The 19,321-nt window shown below is 35.5% G+C and overlaps 1 protein-coding gene across 4 annotated transcripts in view; it reads left to right on the forward strand.

Moving 5' to 3' along the window:
- The window catches only part of ITGB8 (integrin subunit beta 8), an 82,636-nt gene that overhangs the window by 42,840 nt on the left and 20,475 nt on the right, over nucleotides 1-19,321 (forward strand). For all 4 annotated transcript variants that reach the window (XM_044246180.1, XM_044246183.1, XM_044246182.1 and 1 more), the window contains exons 4-7: nucleotides 2,450-2,696; nucleotides 4,175-4,340; nucleotides 4,931-5,089; nucleotides 15,594-15,689. In XM_044246180.1, the coding sequence (XP_044102115.1) occupies nucleotides 2,450-2,696; nucleotides 4,175-4,340; nucleotides 4,931-5,089; nucleotides 15,594-15,689 (668 nt within the window). The remainder of the gene's footprint in view (nucleotides 1-2,449; nucleotides 2,697-4,174; nucleotides 4,341-4,930; nucleotides 5,090-15,593; nucleotides 15,690-19,321) is intronic.

Genomic DNA, 19,321 nt, shown 5'->3' on the forward strand with positions numbered 1-19,321 from the left:
CAGTTTAGAAGTGGTAATACCATTTTCTCTGGAAATGATTAAAGGGCCTATGTATACAAAGAGTCTCTTTCCCCCTTTATTAAAATTTTGTCTTACTGAGGCCTCAGCCCATGCTGAAGTCTTCAAGTGACCCTGGTACATATCTGAGACCAGCATTTATATGATTTAAAATCAAGCTACAGCAGCCTAAATCCTCCAACCCTGATCATTTGGCAGGCTTCCTTACAGCCATCTTCTTTGCTGAGGCCAGTGAGACTAGGATTCTCTTGCAAGGCTAAGAGTAACTGGTATGTGCTGAGGGCCCTTGTAGGGCTACCATTTGGTTGGATCTCTCTTGAGTATTTTAGTCCTCTAAGTATTGTGCTTTTGCAGTTTCTATTGGCTAAGATAACCACCAACTTTATAACAACCTGGACAATACACTATCTAGTGTATTTTTCAGTAACTCCATGAACACACACAGCCATTCTTCTTTAGACAGAGCCACCATAAACTGTAATGATCACCAAGATGAAAACACAATCTGGCCGGTGCCTTAGGTCTTCAGCCTTATACCCCAGTCAAGAGTTAAAAAACAACTACACATTTTGTAGAAGAAGGAGGAGGAGGAGGAAGAGGAGGTGGAGGAGGAGAAGGAGAAGAAGTAGCTGATCCATACATTAAACCACATGAATCACATTCCCCAGTTATGCTCCATTTCTATTTCTTATCAATCTGGCTCTTTCTAGATACTGAAAGTCTCCTGGATTGGACTTTTCCACCCAAACTCAAGACATTTCCAAAGGGATAGGCCTTTTTACCAGACACTGGAAAAGCCGAGATGAATATATGTTCTTTGGACGCAACCCATCTCATAAAGGAAGGAGTGAGAGAGTGGGCTGGGTGGCTTTCACATCTCCCAGTTTCTCCTCCCAAACTCTTGGGCCAAAAACTAAGAGTGTTGCAGTAAAGGGGTTTTCAGCACATACAGGCAAATTAGGAATGAGTAATTTTCCCCATAATAATTATTACATACCAGAAAAAAACTTATTTTGAATACATTCTGTAACTGGTTTAAAAACATCTGATTTGTAAAACAATTTAAAAGAAAATATTGCTACTTTTGAGCATATTAAGACTAAAAATGGGATTTGATAAATTAGGGGATTCTTCTGATAAGTAAATCAGACTCTCAGTTGTATATACAAATAGGTGTTCATTAAAAAAAATTGTTCTACTCAAATTACTCTCTACTGACAAATAATGACTTAAAAAGCATATACTTTATTGTTTAAAAATAAAATTCACAAACTGCTCATATTTAAAGAGATGACTTTTTTACATGTACTTACAGGCTTCTAATTATGGAATTAATAAGTCATGGGAATAAAAGGCATAGCATAAGGAATGTAGTCACTATAATAGCTATGTAATATGACAGATGGTAGTTATACCATCTGTTATACACAGCATAATGTATAAACTTGACAAACCACTAAGTTTTACACCTGAAACTAATGTAACATTGTGTGTCAGTTAGACTCACATAAAATCAATCAGCAAATTAGAAGAAATTTAAAAAAAAATTAAATACAGAATTACCAACTCCACAGAGGGCCTTTATACAGTGATACCAGTCCCTGTATCAAATGATAATGGACAGGGAAATAAATAAAATTGTATGGTACACACTTGTTGGGAAGCTTTCACATTTCTCCTCATGGTGACCCTCTCTTCTTGTCTAGTTTCTTTGCTTCCGTGATCCCTCTTCAACATCCGTTTATCAAGCACCCACTATGTGTTCAACAGTTACTGTTCCCTACATTGCCCAGGTCCCCAAGCGTGGCAGTGCTGGGTACAATTCTTTAGACCACTGTCTCTCATTCCTTCTCAGGACTAGCTGTTGGGAAGGATCTCATCATATAATTCATAATGAGGTACTACTTATTTAAGATAGGTTAACCTCATACTTAGTACCAGAGTTTTCACATCACATATGTAAATATGCCTTAACCCAAAAGGATGAATTTGCACCTTTATCCAATAAGAGGTAACTTTTCTTAAGATGCCTTTCTACTTTTCTTCAAAACAAAACAGCCACCTATACTTGAGATAGAACGCTGCTTGCTGTATTGTGCTGTGCTTTCCTAGATACTAAGGGAGGTATGGGTTCATATGGTGATAAATACATTATCTATTACATTTACAGTGAGTTGGTCCATTTGTTACTATCACTAGCTGCACCACAGAATTGTGAGAAATATATTGTAGAAGTTGGAAACTAATAAATTGATATGGTTGATATGGTTTTCAAATTGCCTTAAAATTATTCCAGGATATTCCTAACTTCATTCATTATGCACAAATCTGTGCTAGTTGTTCTGTTTATAAAATGTTACTGATTTATTGAGAGCTTATCCTGAGATGTTAAAAATGAATATTACATAATGTCTGTCTTTCTTTGAACCAGAAGCTGAAGCTAATTTTATGCTGAAAATTCATCCTCTGAAGAAATACCCTGTGGACCTTTACTATCTAGTTGATGTCTCGGCATCAATGCATAATAATATCGAAAAATTAAATTCTGTTGGAAATGATTTATCTAGAAAAATGGCATACTTTTCCCGTGACTTCCGCCTTGGATTTGGCTCCTATGTTGATAAAACAGTTTCACCATACATTAGCATCCACCCAGAAAGGATTCATAATCAATGCAGGTATCTAGGGTTTGATGTGGCTTCGTAATATCAAATTAATTTTTTCTTATAAAATCTCTCTTTGTTTTTATATAAAGGACTCACTCAGTTTTATATTTTTGTTTTATTAAGTGGGAAATTAAAATATTTGTAGAGGAGGTATGTTCCTATCTGAAAACTTACGACATCATGTGTATCTTGGGCTTTTGATTTTGTTTTTTCAAATATCACTCAGTTTCATCACGAAAAACCCACAAGTAATATTAGTGATTTTGGATAAACTCCCAATGTCCATGCCACCATGCATATAAATACCTGTTTGAGAATTCTGTATGTGTCCTTTTTGATAGCTCCAAATTTGTTAAATTAAGGTTTGTCAAATATAAAGTACTTACCTTGCCAGTAATGCAACTACCTTTCCATTATTATATCATGACTATGTTTGTAATTATGTTGCCTGAGAGGTGACTTCAAAGAAAGTTCAGCTAGGACATGGAGGGTAGTTGGAAAGAGAGGAATTTGTCTGTTTTCTGGAAAGAGCCCTTTTTCTTAGCATTTTGAAAGTCTCATTCTAAAGAGCACATGCTGCCCTATGAAACAAGGGCAGACTTTAAAAATACAAGTTTGTCAGACAGTATCTTATATAGCCTGTTGAATTCTCAGAGAGAAATGTGTTCAGTTCTTCCTTAATATAACATATTATTTTAACATCTTCTTTCCTACTTTCATAAATTCCCCAGGTCACTTTAGAGTATACAGGCTCATCTACCAGAATAGCTCTGCTAACTGTTGGAATGAATGCGTCTCCTCATGGAGCTTCATGTTCCTTCTCCCTAAATGTGCATGTGCCTGGGGAATGATTCTCACCTCTTGGGACATCATGGGATTCTCAAAACAATTTTAGTAAACTGTTCATCAATAATTTCACACCACACAATGTTTTAAAAATTAGCACAATATTTTAAAATATCAAACAATAGTATAATATTTCCACTAAATTCCTAAAAACAGTTCCCCAAAAATGTTTTTCTGCTGCACCACGGTCAAATATGATAGGAAATGACTGCAAATTCTTAAAAATTAACCATGTATATTAGCATAATAAAAGCTCTTTAGGTGTCCTATATTAAATGTGCTTAATCTTCTTTAGTTTTTGGACACCAAACCATTATATTCCTATTTCCTACTTGCAAAGAAATATCCAATATTGAACGTTTTCCTGATTTTATTAAATACAGGTTAAATAGAATTACCTTAGCAAAAATATATATATTTTATATTTATATAAGCATAAATACTTTATATATACTATTTATAAAATATATAAATATATCTTTATGTTTTATATGCTTATATGTTTCTATCTCTTTCTCTCTCTCTCTCTATATATATATATTCCTTTCTTACAGCAAACCACATAATTTTACTGTGAACAGTATTTTGAATCTTTGAATGAAGCATAACAAAATAGAATTTGCCTTTCTTCTTTTCCCATATAGTGACTACAATTTAGACTGTATGCCTCCTCATGGATACATCCATGTGCTATCTTTGACAGAGAATATTACTGAATTTGAAAAAGCGGTTCACAGACAAAAGATCTCTGGAAATATAGATACACCTGAAGGAGGTTTTGATGCCATGCTTCAGGCAGCTGTCTGTGAGGTAAAAAGTTTCACATTACCGAGTTTTTGCTCAGATGCAAAATTCTCCAGAATTTAAGATTTTATTTTCTCTTTGACCTATAGAGTGAAAACATAATACAGAAGAATACAGTCTTCTAATGCTTATTCCTCACCAATTTTATTTATTTTGATATGTGTTCAGGACAGAGGGGCTTAAATGAAAGAGGGTTATAAATAGAAAAATATAGAAGGGAAAGAATAACTTACATGCTTGGAAAATCCTTTCCAAAAGAACTATCTTTTCACTCACCACTTTCCAAGGAAGAGCCTGAAATAGACATTTTCCTACTCACATTGTGTTGGGTGCTCTGCAGTTCATAAACCTGGCTTGTTCTTCCTCTGAGGGAACCCCAGAAATCTCCAGCTGGGAGTTGGTGCAGTCAAATGGCTGTGGTAAAATAGAGAATATACAAATAAAGTCAGTACTATTTAGGAAACAGCATAGTATTTATGCACTTCATTCCAGCCTGACTTAATGTTTGTTAAACTTGAACTTAGTGTTTCTTGAGATAAAGACCACAATAGAGATCTATGTGATTGTACAAGATCTAATTACATGTTTATTTTAAGAGTCATATTGGATGGCGAAAAGAAGCTAAAAGATTGCTGCTGGTGATGACAGATCAGACATCTCATCTTGCTCTTGATAGCAAATTGGCAGGCATAGTGGTGCCAAATGACGGAAACTGCCATCTGAAAAACAACATCTACGTCAGATCAACAAGCATGGTAATGTAGCAAAAGCTTCTTAGTAGTTATGACTCTTCTGGCTCAAGTATAAGTTTAAATTGGCAATTCAGCTGTTTTTGTACAAAGGAATTACCTAAACAAGCATGATACAGAGTCCGGATAAACCGTGAGAGAGAAGTTATGGAATAATGCCATCTATAAATGTTGATCGATAGGGTATAAGCCTAAAACACTCTAACAACATCTAGTAGCTAATTCTCTGATATACTAAAACGCACTGTATAATATGTGAAAATAAAAGTGATAAAAGAGCTTACTTTTTATGCAAGTGAAGAACTTTAAAAGGAAACACACACAAGCATACACACACATACACTTGTTCTGCAGTCTTAGTACATAAAAACATATTAAGGATTGGTAAGAAAAGGATATTTGGCCTGAAGAATCCTCACAATATAATAAGTAGAACTAAATAGAGACTAAGGAGAAAAAAAAAAGTAAAAACAAGGCCGACTTCCAATATTCTGGACCCCATTACTTCCCTCTGAAGCTTATCTATATTTACGGTCTCTTTTTTAAAAATTAGTGGATATCTGGATTGATTTCTGAGGGTTAGCTTCAGCTCTGAATCATACACCTAATACAATCACCTGGAACCACATCTTTCCCTGCATTAGTTATTGTTCTACATGTGGAAAGTCAACTGTATGATGCATGATTTATTTCTGACAGAAACTATTTATACTGAATAGTAGGACAAAATCTTCCAAACTTTCTGAGATTTTAGTACCCTAGTATCTTGGTAATTTTCTTCTGTTAAAACAAAAGCTTTAGACTTTCTCTGATCTTGGTACCTTAGTGTCTAAATAATTTTTTCCCCTGGTTTTCATAGGCAAAAAAAAAAAAAATCTGACAGTTCTGTTATTAGGTAGCTCCAAATAACTTAACTATTAAGAATATATTAAAATATATATATATACATGAATCATCAAAAAGTAATATACATGATTCATCAAAAAATACGTGTGTGTGTGTGTGTGTGTGTGTTTGTGTGTGTGATTCTTAGTAATGATCTTACTAGAAGGAACTTCCTAAGCCTTAGAATCAGACTGGACATCATTTCCTGTTCCACATTGATTTTCATTTCCTGTTCCACATTGATTTTCATGCTGCCTAGTTTTGCAAAGATATGATGTCATTTACAGGAACAGAGACAAATGTAATCTTAAAACTGCAAACTATCTCCAGCTAGTAGTTCATGGCTACCTGTCAGATGCTGAACTATCACTTTAAAAATTAATGATACTTCAGGGCACTCTGGTGGGTATACTCCAAGCCACCTCATGCACAGTTTGGAAATTGCAATATTAGAAGCATATAAATTATGCTGAAATTTGTGTGGTTCCCATGAGTCAAGTTTAAATAGTTCAAATTTACTTAATCTGGGACATCTTACCAGACTTACTGCAAATCTATAGGAGCAAGCATATTACTTCATTGAACAAATTCAACCCTTGGTAACAGCCTCAAAATTTAAGGACTTTAAAAGGTAACAAGAGATTGAATTTTAAATTTTGGGATTTGGAATTATTCCAACAGTCTTTCTCTTTGCTAATTCTATTCTACTCAGCCACATTTGGTAGACCCACCCACTTTCATTTAGTCATTTCTTATCTTTCCTTCCTTTTATTTAACCTTTTTAAATCTGAGGTAGAGTTCTAATTATTTACCACGGAATGGAGGAGGAGGGAAGAGGACAACCCTATTGTGAAACCAGGAGAAGCTTTTTCTTTTTTTAAAGAAAAAATAATAATCACATTTTCTCAAATTGCAGTGTACTATCCTTTTGAATTTTTGCCAAGTCACTGAAATCATGTCTTTATAACCGTATTTTAGAGGGTGCTGTTATACATCTAGGAAAGATTTCCGTAAGGCAAAGAAATGCTCTCATAATTTTAGACATATGCCATGCCATATAACCTTATAGAAATAAATTATAATTCTGGGAGAATTTTACACAGTGTTTGGGCTCTTATGACATCAGGAATTTGGACAATCTTTCATGAAATTCATTTGCCTTCCTGAACATTGTTCCACCCACTTGAAAGAATGAACCTTCCACATGTCACTGATGTTTACTGAGTAAACCAAGGAGCAGTGTGTTTGTTAACATCTTAGAAGAATATTTTTTTTTAGAAGAATATTTTTATCTCATTTTATCCCAGGACTTTTTTTTTAAGGGATCCTCTTCCTAAGAATTCTCATTCCCTTCATTTCCAAGGACACTGTCCTAAAACAAAAGAAGCTGAAGTATTTTGATTGATCCCTCGACTACACATTTATATCTGCAATATGTGCTACTGCTCTGAAACTTCCTATATCCAAAGCTACCCTGAACCTGACTCTAAGTACATTTACCTGCTTTTTAAAAAATGTGTCCCTTCTCTTCTATTTGGCCATTATAGAGGAATTTAAGAAGGTATAAGTTAGACAAGCAATCAAACACTTCGCTTCCTGGCTTCATTTCCAGCAGCCAACACCAGTAATGTTGAATGGTATCTGACTGAGCTTTTTGGTCTAAGATACTGGTGGTTTTATTTATAAAAGGAAATAAAAGACCTTTTATATGACCAAATTACATGGGCTAGAGTTCTACTATTTGTACATATAGTTATTTCATGAGGGTCAGTGTGAACTCCAGAATAGTAACAACTACCATGTTTTGGTATTTATTAACTGAAACCACTATAGCAAATACTGCATACATGATCGAATTTATCTTCATAGCAACTCTATAGGGTTGTCATAATTATCCTTTAAAAAAACAACAACAACAGAAAAACTGAGCATAGATGTAGTTAATTAAGTTTACTAAGGCCAGAGAGTTAAAAAGTTAATAAGTAGCAGAGCTGGTTCAAATCTTACATTAAAATCTTTGCCACAATGTTTCAAGGGAAAAATATAAAAGAGAGAGTGCTGGCATAATTTCTGCTCTAATTTCCTGGCTGCAGTCTTACTTATAGAAGACATAAAGCACATAATTTGGTTCACATGAATAAATGAGATATAATTTAAAATAGTTTCTATTTACATATTATTATATATTAATATATGGTAATTATCATATATTAGTATATGGTATTATATATTAGTATATGGTTATACTACTGAATAAATTAATTTTCCGCTGCTTTTTCTCTAAGTTCCAGAATGAAAATTTGAGTACTAATATGGCTTTATAATTTATCCAGGAATAATGGCAGCTTAAAATATGGCATTCTTTCTAAAACAGTAGATATTTGTATAAAAAATTATTAATAGTGTAAAAGAAGGCTATTAATACTGAGGGTCTGGAATTTCAACCTGTCTCCCCACCCAGCTCCTCCAGGGTGATTCTCAACCTCACTCAGAGCCTTCCTTACAACATTCACCCCATCCCTGGCAGAGGCCAAGAATAATACAAAGGTCTCTAGTAACAGCGAAAGGGAGCCAAGGAGCAAATATTTGGAAGAAGCACACCAGTCACGTAATGAACACTTAGTAATGGATTTTCAAAAGTTGCTGTGACTCTCTGTTCTGGATAGAGACATGCAAATAGGCAAAATCCCACCATACTCCTAAACATATTTAGTAGCTTAATTTTGGTGTTTCTTATTTGGACTCAGCCTTTTTTTGTGTGCCTCATCATATTATGGCCAGGGATTCTTCACCCCTCCTATCACATAGCTCCTCAGAATTCCCCTACTGCTGGCCTCATAGTTCACTCCCTCCCCTGAGCCTCATTTGGATATACTAGCTGCTGAATTGGTCACTACCTTAGAGGATGAAAGCTGAATTGCAGAAGGTGTATTAGGCATTACTAAAGAGTTTTGCTTCCTGATGGGTAAAAACAGTCAATATTCTGCTTGTGACTTCTCATATAACTATGTTTAACATGTCATTCACTTAGAGTAAGCTGTTCAGGAAGACTTCTTTTTTTTTAAGTTAATCGTTTTGTTTTGTTTTTGAGAGAGAGTACAAGCCAGGGAGTGCAGCAGGCCATGTGAGCAGTGGGAGGGACATAGGAAGAGAGAGAGAGAGATTTTAAACAGACTCCATGCTCAGGGCCAAGCTGAAGGCAGAGCATAATCTCACAACCCTGAGATTATGACCTGAGCCGAAATCAAGAGTCGAACATTCAACCAACTGAGCCATGCAGGCTCCGCTAGGAAGCCTTCTTTTTTACCATGTATCTCAATACTTGGAATTGTATTCAGTTTTTCAGGACTGCTGATGAAAAAAGGGAGCCCCAAAAGATACTTGGCTAATTTAATGTATAACACTGTTGAGTTAACAGAAGCTAAAGTTATTAAATTTATTTGTGTTCCTTTTAAGGGTTATTTCTGACATTTTCAAATGTTTGGGAGACTCATTTATAATTAATGCTGCAATCAGACAGCATTCCATGTAAGGAGACAATTATATTCCACGTAAGGAGTCTTTGGTAAAAAGACCTATTAATCATTTTTGCTGCTCTATAACTAAGAAATAACTTAGAAATAACTTCAGAAAATGTTAAATGTCTCTTTTTCTGCTCCACACCTTCTTTGTGTTGGACACATATTAATAAAAATGTTAATTCATGGAGCACTTATTTTGCACTAGCACAGTATGAGTATATTGTTTATTTTAGCTCATTTAGTCTTCACCACAACCCATGTTATAAATAAGGAAGCTGAAACTTAGAGACCTCAGATTCATTTACACAAGGTCACCGAGATACTACAAATATCAGCCAAGCCACACCTAAGCTGTCTAATACAAGAATCCACTGCTGGACTTTCACCTAATGCTGTGCTGGCTGCTTCCGTTTATTACTACTGACCCTGAACTAAATGGTCTGCTGGACCCTCCACACACCTTAGCTCATTAGGTCTCCCTATCAACTTGATAGAGTCGGCATCATCACACCCATCCAGGATGGCTGAAGTGGAGAGGGAGGGTAAATATCTTCCCAGGATAGTTGACTCTCAGAGCTCCACCTTGCCCACTACACCACAGTTTTCATACTGACTGAGTACAGGCTGCTTTTCAGAAAACCAGTGAATGCGAGTGATGGATACTGAAAGAAAGCTAAGTTGAGAGTCATTTTAAAGGTGGGAGGTTGGGGTACCAGGTGGTGGGTATTATAGAGGGCACGGATTGCATGGAGCACTGGGTGTGGTGAAAAATAATGAATACTGTTTTCTGAAAATAAATAAATAGAAAAAAAAACCTAAAAAAAAAAAGTAGTTTTAAGTTTATTCAACTCTGAAGTCCTCCCCAAGTAATTATTATTCTAAATGTTTTGAAAACTTAAAAATGTACTTCTTAAATCCAAGTTTACACAGTAGTCCTTATTTTGCATGACACTGAATCCTATATCTAATGAAAAAACAATCTAGAATAACCCCCCAAGTCTATTACCTTTCGTCAGAGACTGAGGTTCAACAGCACAATAGCTATTGAAAGTCAAATGGAGAGACCATTTAAATCAAAACCATCCTTTTAAGGGAATTAGTATTTATTTAGTTTCATGGAAATCATTGATATGTAGTTATGAGAATAATAATAACAGTAATTCTAATATGGCTCACCTAAAGCATGTAATAATACTTTTCACCTTATTTCTTACTTTTTTTCTCCACTTAACACTACATAAAACCATAAACTTCTAAAATTAATTAAAGAGATAAGACCAGTTTAGAGAAAAGTCTTTCACTAAGCACTTTTGAGTTTTATTAACATGCACAATCAGGAAAGTAAAGGAAATGTCACCTAGGCAGAATGCACCTAGAAAGTTTTAAATCATGTTTTAAGTCCAGATGCAGTTGAGTTTTTAAAAATATTGTTACAACTTTAAAAACTAACAAAATGCCTGATTTCAGCTTATTGTTCTCTCAACCGTTTTAAATTGTAAATGCCATAAAAACAGCAATGACTTCAACAATAACTTCAGAATAGACCTAATTTGAAGGTTTCTCATGCTCAAAGAAAAATAGCCAGGGAATGATCTCTGCAAACAATATTTAGTTTATTTTTTGTTTTAAGTTGAAAGCAAAGGTTTCAGAAACACCGGGGCTAGGCTTAGAGTTGCCTGGCACTGCGTTTATACTGACTCTGGAAATGAGCTCTGAAAAAAATAATGGTTCGCAGAAGTGACACAATAAAAACCAAACGTGATGAAAATACTTACATAGAATGTTCCCATTAAATGACATGTTTCAGTTCAATCCTATTTAGAAAACTTTTTATAATCACTTTCATTGAAAAATTATAAAAATTATTAGTCGATCCCCACCCTTCAGCAACTGGGATATCATGATCACAGTGATACTGCATTTGGCAGAATCTCCAGATTCAGGCCCTTGAGGGGCCACGTACAAAGGTGTAACAAATGAAGCAAGTCAAACTAAGCATATCCAAGCAGAGCTCAATACCTAGCCTTTAGTAATGGTCTCCAAATGTCTTTCACTAAGCAGTATTTCCTTAGAAAACTGCATTTTGTTAAGTCCTGCGTTATTTGCCCATTACACTATATAACATCACCCAACATCACAGTGAGGTACAGATAAGTGCTACTACCTCCATTTTACGAATGAGAAAATGGGGGTGCTAAAGGGATCGGGAATTAGTCTGTAGTACATGAGGCGTACATAGTGGTGCCTATGGTAAATGCCAAGCAGTGTTACATCAGGAATGAGCCCCCATTCACTGTTAATCTGGATCCAATAACTACAGAATGATAAGTAAAAGCCTTTTTATATATTAACTCATTTAATCCCCACCACAACTATGAAAGGTAGGTACTAGTATTTATACCTGTTTTACAGATATTGGATCACAGGAAGGTCACAACAATTAACCAGTGTTCTATAGCTGGTAATTGCAGAACTGGGCATGAAAGCCCAGGTGGTCACAGAGCCCCTGCTCTTGGTATGGTTCTCAATTGGAATGATTTTGCCCCCCAGAGGACATGTTAATCTCCAGAGACATTTTAGTTGTTACAACAAGTGTGGAAGGCAGGAGATACTGACATCTAGTAGGTAGAGGTCAGGGATGTTGCTAAATATCCTACGGTGTACCAGACAAGAACAGTGCACCCACAATACAGAACACTCGGCCCAGAATGTCATTGGTGCCACTGATGCGAAACCCTTGTCTATGTGATTACTACTGTGCAACTATGCAAATAGAAAATACACTATTGCAATAAGATGCGGGCTGACAACACAGAATTTAAAGTCTTCTCTTTAAATAAATCTCTGCTAGCAGACTGCTTTCATGTTATCTTTCTTCTAAAAAGTGAACTATAAAAAAATTATCCAGATAATTGAGTACTTTATTTAACAAGACATTGGTTTTTTCATCTTACTATGATATTTAATACTACAAATTTTCTTATTAGCTTATAAAATTTTTTTTTATGCGGTTCAGCTTTATGAAGAGAATCCTCAACACTTCTTGTTTTGGTCACCATTTCTGCACCTTATTAAAATTCTCCCATATACCTTTACACAGTTATCTCTTTAACTGGAATTGCTCCCAGGGAATCTTTCTTACCTCCTCTTCCCTTCTGACATTTAGAAGTTATTTCCCACAAGTCACTGCGAAGGTGTTGGTGAAGAAGAAAAATGTAAGAGGAACCCTTTTGCCTTAAATACTTAGCAGCTGTCTTGGCACATTGCTTTCCCTTCTCCCTTCTTGCCCCTGAAATGCTTGTTATCTCTGTTAATTATTTTCAGAGTTTAGAGAAACAATATGTAATAGATTAGACAGAGGGGGAGTTAGAAATGAGAAGCAGTGACGTCACTAGACAAGGACAGCTGGCTGAGAGGGAGTGTTCTGCTAGTGAAATACAAGACATAAAAGATAAAATATTTAAAAGATAACATACTTCATGGAGGAAAGGGGAAGGGGCTTCAAAAATGGCCATTAATCCACAGTTCTCCTGTCAACAGTGGTTTATTAAAACATCTGTTAAACATTTGTAATTTTAACAAATCTGCCTCGAAGTAGCTGGAATTTTCTCTTAAAACAGATATCTTCCTAGGGTTTAAAAAAGTGTGTTGTTTTAAATTTTAAAAATCCAATTGACCTTCTTAATGAGCTTCTGACCAAACTAGAACTTTTTAGATTTAAATTTTGTGTACTTTTCGTCAATGTGACTTCCTGTTTTTGAAAAGGGGAAAGAGATTAAGAAGTCTCCAAAAGCTGCTTATGTTTTGGACTGTTCTTTAAATATTGATTTTATGTGAGTTAAGTATAAACTAGTTAAAAAACATATGGATTAAATTTTCATTGAAATACAAATGGTTTTTAAAATTAAGGGGGATTGCTTGGCAAACTGATTTTCTTTTTTTTTTTTTTTTTTGGTCAAAACAAAATATTTCAGAAGTAGTTGTTGCCATTAAAAAAAATATTCCCAATACAGCTAGATTTACCCTTCCTTGACTTGTTCTCTTTAATTTACTAGCATTATGGAAACTGTCATAAATCTATTTTAAGAGTATACATAGTATTAGGAGCAAGGCATAAGAATTCATCTGGCAAAAAAAAAAAAAAAAATTCATCTGGCAGAATTTATATGTTGGGAACTGATTTTCTATTACTTTAAAATTATATTCTTGAAGAATTGCTTTGGGCAGAATTTTTCTTATGCAAATCCATGTGGTAATAGTTCTTTAACCTCTTTGTAAAATAGTTTCATATCACATTTAAATTAAGTTCATGAAAATTTGATTTGTTTCTACCAGAATAATAAATAAAGAAATAAAATGTATTGTTATGGTTATTATCTTGGTCCATTCAGGCTGCTGTAACAAAAAGTCCATAAACTGTGTGACTTATAAACAATAAAAATTTATTCCTCACAGTTCCAGAGGTTGTGAAGTCTAAGATGGAGGCACTGGCAAATTCAGGATCTGGTGAGAGCCTCCTTTCTAGTTCATACATGGTACCTTCAAGCTGTAATTTTTCTACCACCTCACACAGTAGAAGGGGCAAGGTGGCATTCTCCGTTGGCCCTCTTTTATAAGGGCACTAATCCCATTCATGAGGACTCCACTTTCATGATCTAATCATCTCCCAAGGCCCACTTCAAGTTTAGGAATTCAACTTGTGAATTTGGAGAGGAAGGCACAGATAATCAGATCCCAGCAGTTACTCATGTTAGTGATAGTATTTTTAAACATAAGGCTATATCTTATATCTATGTATTTAAGTTTAATATTTGGGTCTCAGAGCTTAGGCTATAAGAGAAACTCTAGTTAAATTAGCTCTTTTACTAAGTTCACATAGTTTGCCCAAATACAGAAATGTTAACCAAGATGGTTTAGTAAAATTTCCCCTTAAAGAAAACACAATTAACATTGACAGGTGAAAGGAGAAATAAAAACTACAGTTATTTGAGCTTGAATCACATGATACTAATTAGGTTCAGTCACATGATCCTTATTTGCAACTTAGCTAATAAAACTAAGCACCAGTGAAGAGGTGAGGACCACTGAAGGTGAGGTTTGACATTAACCCTCTGAGAAGTGTCTAATTATGAAGCTGTTATTTGACATCATCACTTTAATTTCTGGAAGAGCATTTTTAGAAAGAAAAAATATCAAGTACCATGTCTATTTAAATTTAGATACCATTCCATAGTTGGCAGATTTCTCATATTTACTAAATTATATACCCTTTCTCCTGCTCTTCCCCAGCTTTCTCACTAACACAAAGAATGTCACAGTTGGCTGTGTGTAAATTTTATTTATCAAAGTAAAACAGATTTATAATATATCATATGACCAAAAGGTTAAGTATGTTGGTAAGTTGAAAGATACTATATACACCTTGTATAAGCTGTTGGAAATAAAAATCATGGTAATTGCTATTGGTTTTGAGCACCTACCATATGTAAGAAGCTGCACTAAATACATGACATACAATCAGTATCTTTTAAATCTTGCTTGCCATCATGGAAGGCAAAAACCACTGAGATGTTACAGAGGATGGACCTGAGATAGAATTTTTATCATAAAGTGACAACCTTGGATTTGAATACAGGGTTTTCTGCTTTTAAACAAAGTTCATACTGTATCATGTTATATACTGAATATCTGTGTATTTATGTTTATACATGCATATATTTGCATTTCAGCACTTGTTACTAAATTTCAGAATATGCCTGTCACTAATGTGTCTCTATTTCTGAATAGTACATTATCTTTCACTCTTACCACTGTTAGGCCAAATTTAATCTAAAGAGGTACTTCACACAACATTGAGTCAGCCTTGTTCAGTTTTCTGAGTTATAGGATTTTACGGGATTTTTTTCTAGAAAATATCCTTAATATATTGATATTGATCTTATTTTTTTTAATTTAAATGACTCCAATAAAACCATAATCCTTCCAAATATAATACATTTTTATGTCAGTCATATGGTTTTCCTCATAATGATGTTTGGGTATGTGTGGGATTGAGCTACAATATTTCACTCCCTTTTTTTTTTTTTTTTCATTATCCTTCGCAGGAACATCCCTCACTAGGCCAACTTTCAGAAAAGTTAATAGACAACAACATTAATGTCATCTTTGCAGTTCAAGGAAAACAGTTTCATTGGTATAAGGTATGTTAATTCCCCAAAAATAAAAATTAAACTGTTTGCATGGATAGTTGAAATTAGAATGCTTCTTAGACCCCAGGTGAGGATTCTAGAGTTACTGTACTTTGCACAATCTGATTTTAATAATGTATTAACTAATATATACCACACAGTGTCTTAAATTAGCATTTACATATACATTCTATCTATGTTAACACCTAGAACCAAGTGTGGGGACTGATAGTGTGGTACTGACTATGACAATAATGGAGAAGATTTTTATCAGGTAAAAAAATAGTTCACATTCCAGCTACACTTTTCATATCTGGATTCCTGATTCTGTTCTGGTCCATGGGCATATTCTTATAATAGATTGGGTTGGGGAACATCAGCTTAGTTTCGATAGTAACAACATACCTAGATTTGGTCTAGGTCATCCAATAAAGGAACAAGAGGAGCCAGTGAAGTGGTTGATCCTGTCAGAGCTTTCCTATGCAAGAATAATACTGGTTTTGTTGACAATCCTTCAGGCCAGACGAGATCCACAAAACAGAACAGATGTTTGGTCAGTCATGTCACTGTGGCAGCACTGTAGAACCCACCTCCAACAAAAAACTGCTTCTGGGACCCTGCTGTCATTTTCTTTTCACAGTCTTCTAGGTCCCTTTTTCCAGGAAATTCTCTCTCTCTCCCTCTCTCTTTTTTTTTTTTTAATTTTCATGATGTTGTGATACCCTTTTAGTATATGTGCTGCCGAAGCGAGCACTTGTGATACCCTTTTATTGCACATGTCTGTTCATAGGATCTCCATCTCCTTTGTTGTCTCTGCTTCTTCTTTCCACTCTGACTGTCCTTTATTTATTTCGTATAATACTTCAAAGAAACTACATTTTCTTTCATTTTCAGCAAATGCTTGAATCTATCTCCGTTAGCTATAAAGCTGTTGTTCCCTCCACCAATTTCCCCAATACCTGACCAATGTCTAGCTCGTCTGAAAGCACTATTTAATCATTCCACTTCTTCCCTTAGAAATCTTCAGTGAAACTTTAATCAATTCCCAGATTGGTATACCATGGAACCCCTTTTTAATGTAATAACCATTAATATTCACAAAAGTAGGGCTCTAGCCCAAATTAAATGCCCAAACTATTTTGTGAACAAAGTAACAGATTCCATTTATTGAATACTAACTATTGTCAGGCACTGAGTTTACTAACATTAACTCATGTAATACTCATAACAATGAGGGAAGTATTACCAACTTAAAGCCCATTTTAAAGATAAGGAAACACATTCAGAGAGGTTATGTACTTGACCATACCTTCCTAACAGCTTAAGTCCCATACTCATTGCCTCTCAGCTTAATGGTTGAATTTTAGGAATGCAAACTGGTACAGCCACTCTGGAAAACAGTGTGGCAGTTCCTCAAAAGTTAAAAATAGAACTACTCTGAGATCCAACAATTGCACTAGGTATTTTACCCAAAGGATAAAAAAATACAGATTTAAAGGGGCACCTCCATGCTTATAGCAGCCTTATCAACAATAGCCAAGCTATGGAAAGAGCCCAAATGTCAATTGACTGATAAAGGGATAAAGAAGATGTGGTAAATATATATGATGGAATATTACTCAGCCATCAAAGAGAACGAAGTCTTGACATTTGTAATGCCACAGGCAAGCTGGAATGTATAATGCTAAGTGAGAGAAGTCAGTCAGAGAAAGACAAATACCTAGATGATTTCATTCATATGTGGAATTTAAGAAATAAAAAACTGATGATGATGAACATATGGGAGGGAGGGAAAGAAAAAGAGAGAGAAGGAAACAAACCCTAAGAGACTTTTAAAGATAGAAAGCAAAGAGAGGGTTGATGGAGGGAGGAAGGCGATGAGTATTAGAAGGGCACTGGATATGATGAGCACTGGTGTTGTATGGAAGTGATGAATCACTGAATTTTGCTCCTGAATTGTATATTGCACTGTATGATAATTAACTGGAATTTAAATAAAAATTTGAAAAAAAAAATAATGGGACTGTAACTTAAAAAAAAACAACTTTAGCATAGAGAGAAAAAAATAGTTGAATTTCATATTATTGTGTGGCTTTTTACTACTTTAGCCTCATCCTTCTCTGCTATGTATTATTTCTTATTGTTGTTGTTGTTATTGGCTTAGCAGTTTCTCCCTAGTCCTTTAAAAAGATTTTCATTGATAGATAAAACCATAAGCCAGGTTTATTATTAACTGAATTATGTAAAACTGTGAATCAACAAGCTCAGACGGCCTGACAAGTTCTGCCAAAAGTCCTGTGTATGCCTTTACAGTCATCTAATTTGGCTGCCCAGAGATATTTTTATCAACCACCTTCATCTGGTTTGTTACAGCCTCCTAACCTGTCTCCTAAATTCATCCTCTACCTGGATGCAGAATGATCTATTAAATCACAATTTGTGACCAAATTTCACCCTAGAGCAAATTATCCCAGTGATTCTCTCTGATTTATAGGATCAAGTCTTTAAGGTGGCATATGAGACCATCTGGTCCCTACTTGCCTCTCATAACCCCTCTTATTCTCTGCCTTACACCTCTCCCTCTAGCTTGCTTTTAAGTCTCCTGTGCACACACATTTACCAGGCTCCCTCTTTCTTTGTGCCTTTGTTCTTGCTACTTCTTCCTCTTGCCTGGAAGTCTCTTCCCCTTATTACTTGGCTCACTCTTCGTCATCCTTTAAGATACAGCTCATGAGTCACCTCCTCCAGGAAACAATCCTGACAGACTTCCCCAGCCCTCAAATGCTTGCTGGGGATCCCTCTCATCAGGGTCTGTGCATTATCTCTGCTACTTCATGTGTATATTGTTTTTTGAAATTGCTGTACTTGTGAGATCCTTAAGGATGGGAACTCCAAAGTGGTACATAATAGGCATTCAATAAAGGTTAGATAAATGCCTTTTAAAAATCTGTGAGTGGGGCGCCTGGGTGGCTCAGTGGGTTAAGCCGCTGCCTTCGGCTCGGGTCGTGATCTCAGGGTCCTGGGATCGAGTCCCGCATCGGGCTCTCTGCTCAGCAGGGAACCTGCTTCCTCCTCTCTCTCTCTGCCTGCCTCTCTGCCTACTTGTGATCTCTCTCTGTCAAATGAATAAATAAAATCTTTAAAAAAAAATAAAAAAAAAATCTGTGAGTGCTACATCTTACCTATTACCTAAGATACCAAATTGTTAATGTCCAAGTAGTGGCTGGCATACAGCAGGAGCTTAATGATACTTGTGTATGGTAAAATGAGTGTACAAATGGATTTTAAGACTTTCCATAATCTGATTCCTTAAAAATACTCAGCCTTCAGGTCAGGATCCCAGGGTCCTGGGATCAGTACCATATCAGGCTCCCTGCTCGGTTGGGAGACTGCTTCTCCCTCTCCCATTCCTCCTGCTTGTGTTTCCTCTCTTGCTGTGTCTCTCTCTTTCTGTCAAATAAATAAAATCTTTTTTTTTTTTAAAGGATTTTATTTATTTATTTGACAGACAGAGATCACAGGTAGGCAGAGAGGCAGGCAGAGAGAGAGGAAGGGAAGCAGGCTCCCTGCTGAGCAGAGAGCCCAATGTGGGGCTCAATCCCAGGAGCCTGGGATCACGACCTGAGCTGAAGGCAGAGGCTTTA

The sequence above is a fragment of the Neovison vison genome, chromosome 4 (genome assembly GCF_020171115.1).
Source record: "Neovison vison isolate M4711 chromosome 4, ASM_NN_V1, whole genome shotgun sequence".
Taxonomy (NCBI): domain Eukaryota; kingdom Metazoa; phylum Chordata; class Mammalia; order Carnivora; family Mustelidae; genus Neogale; species Neogale vison.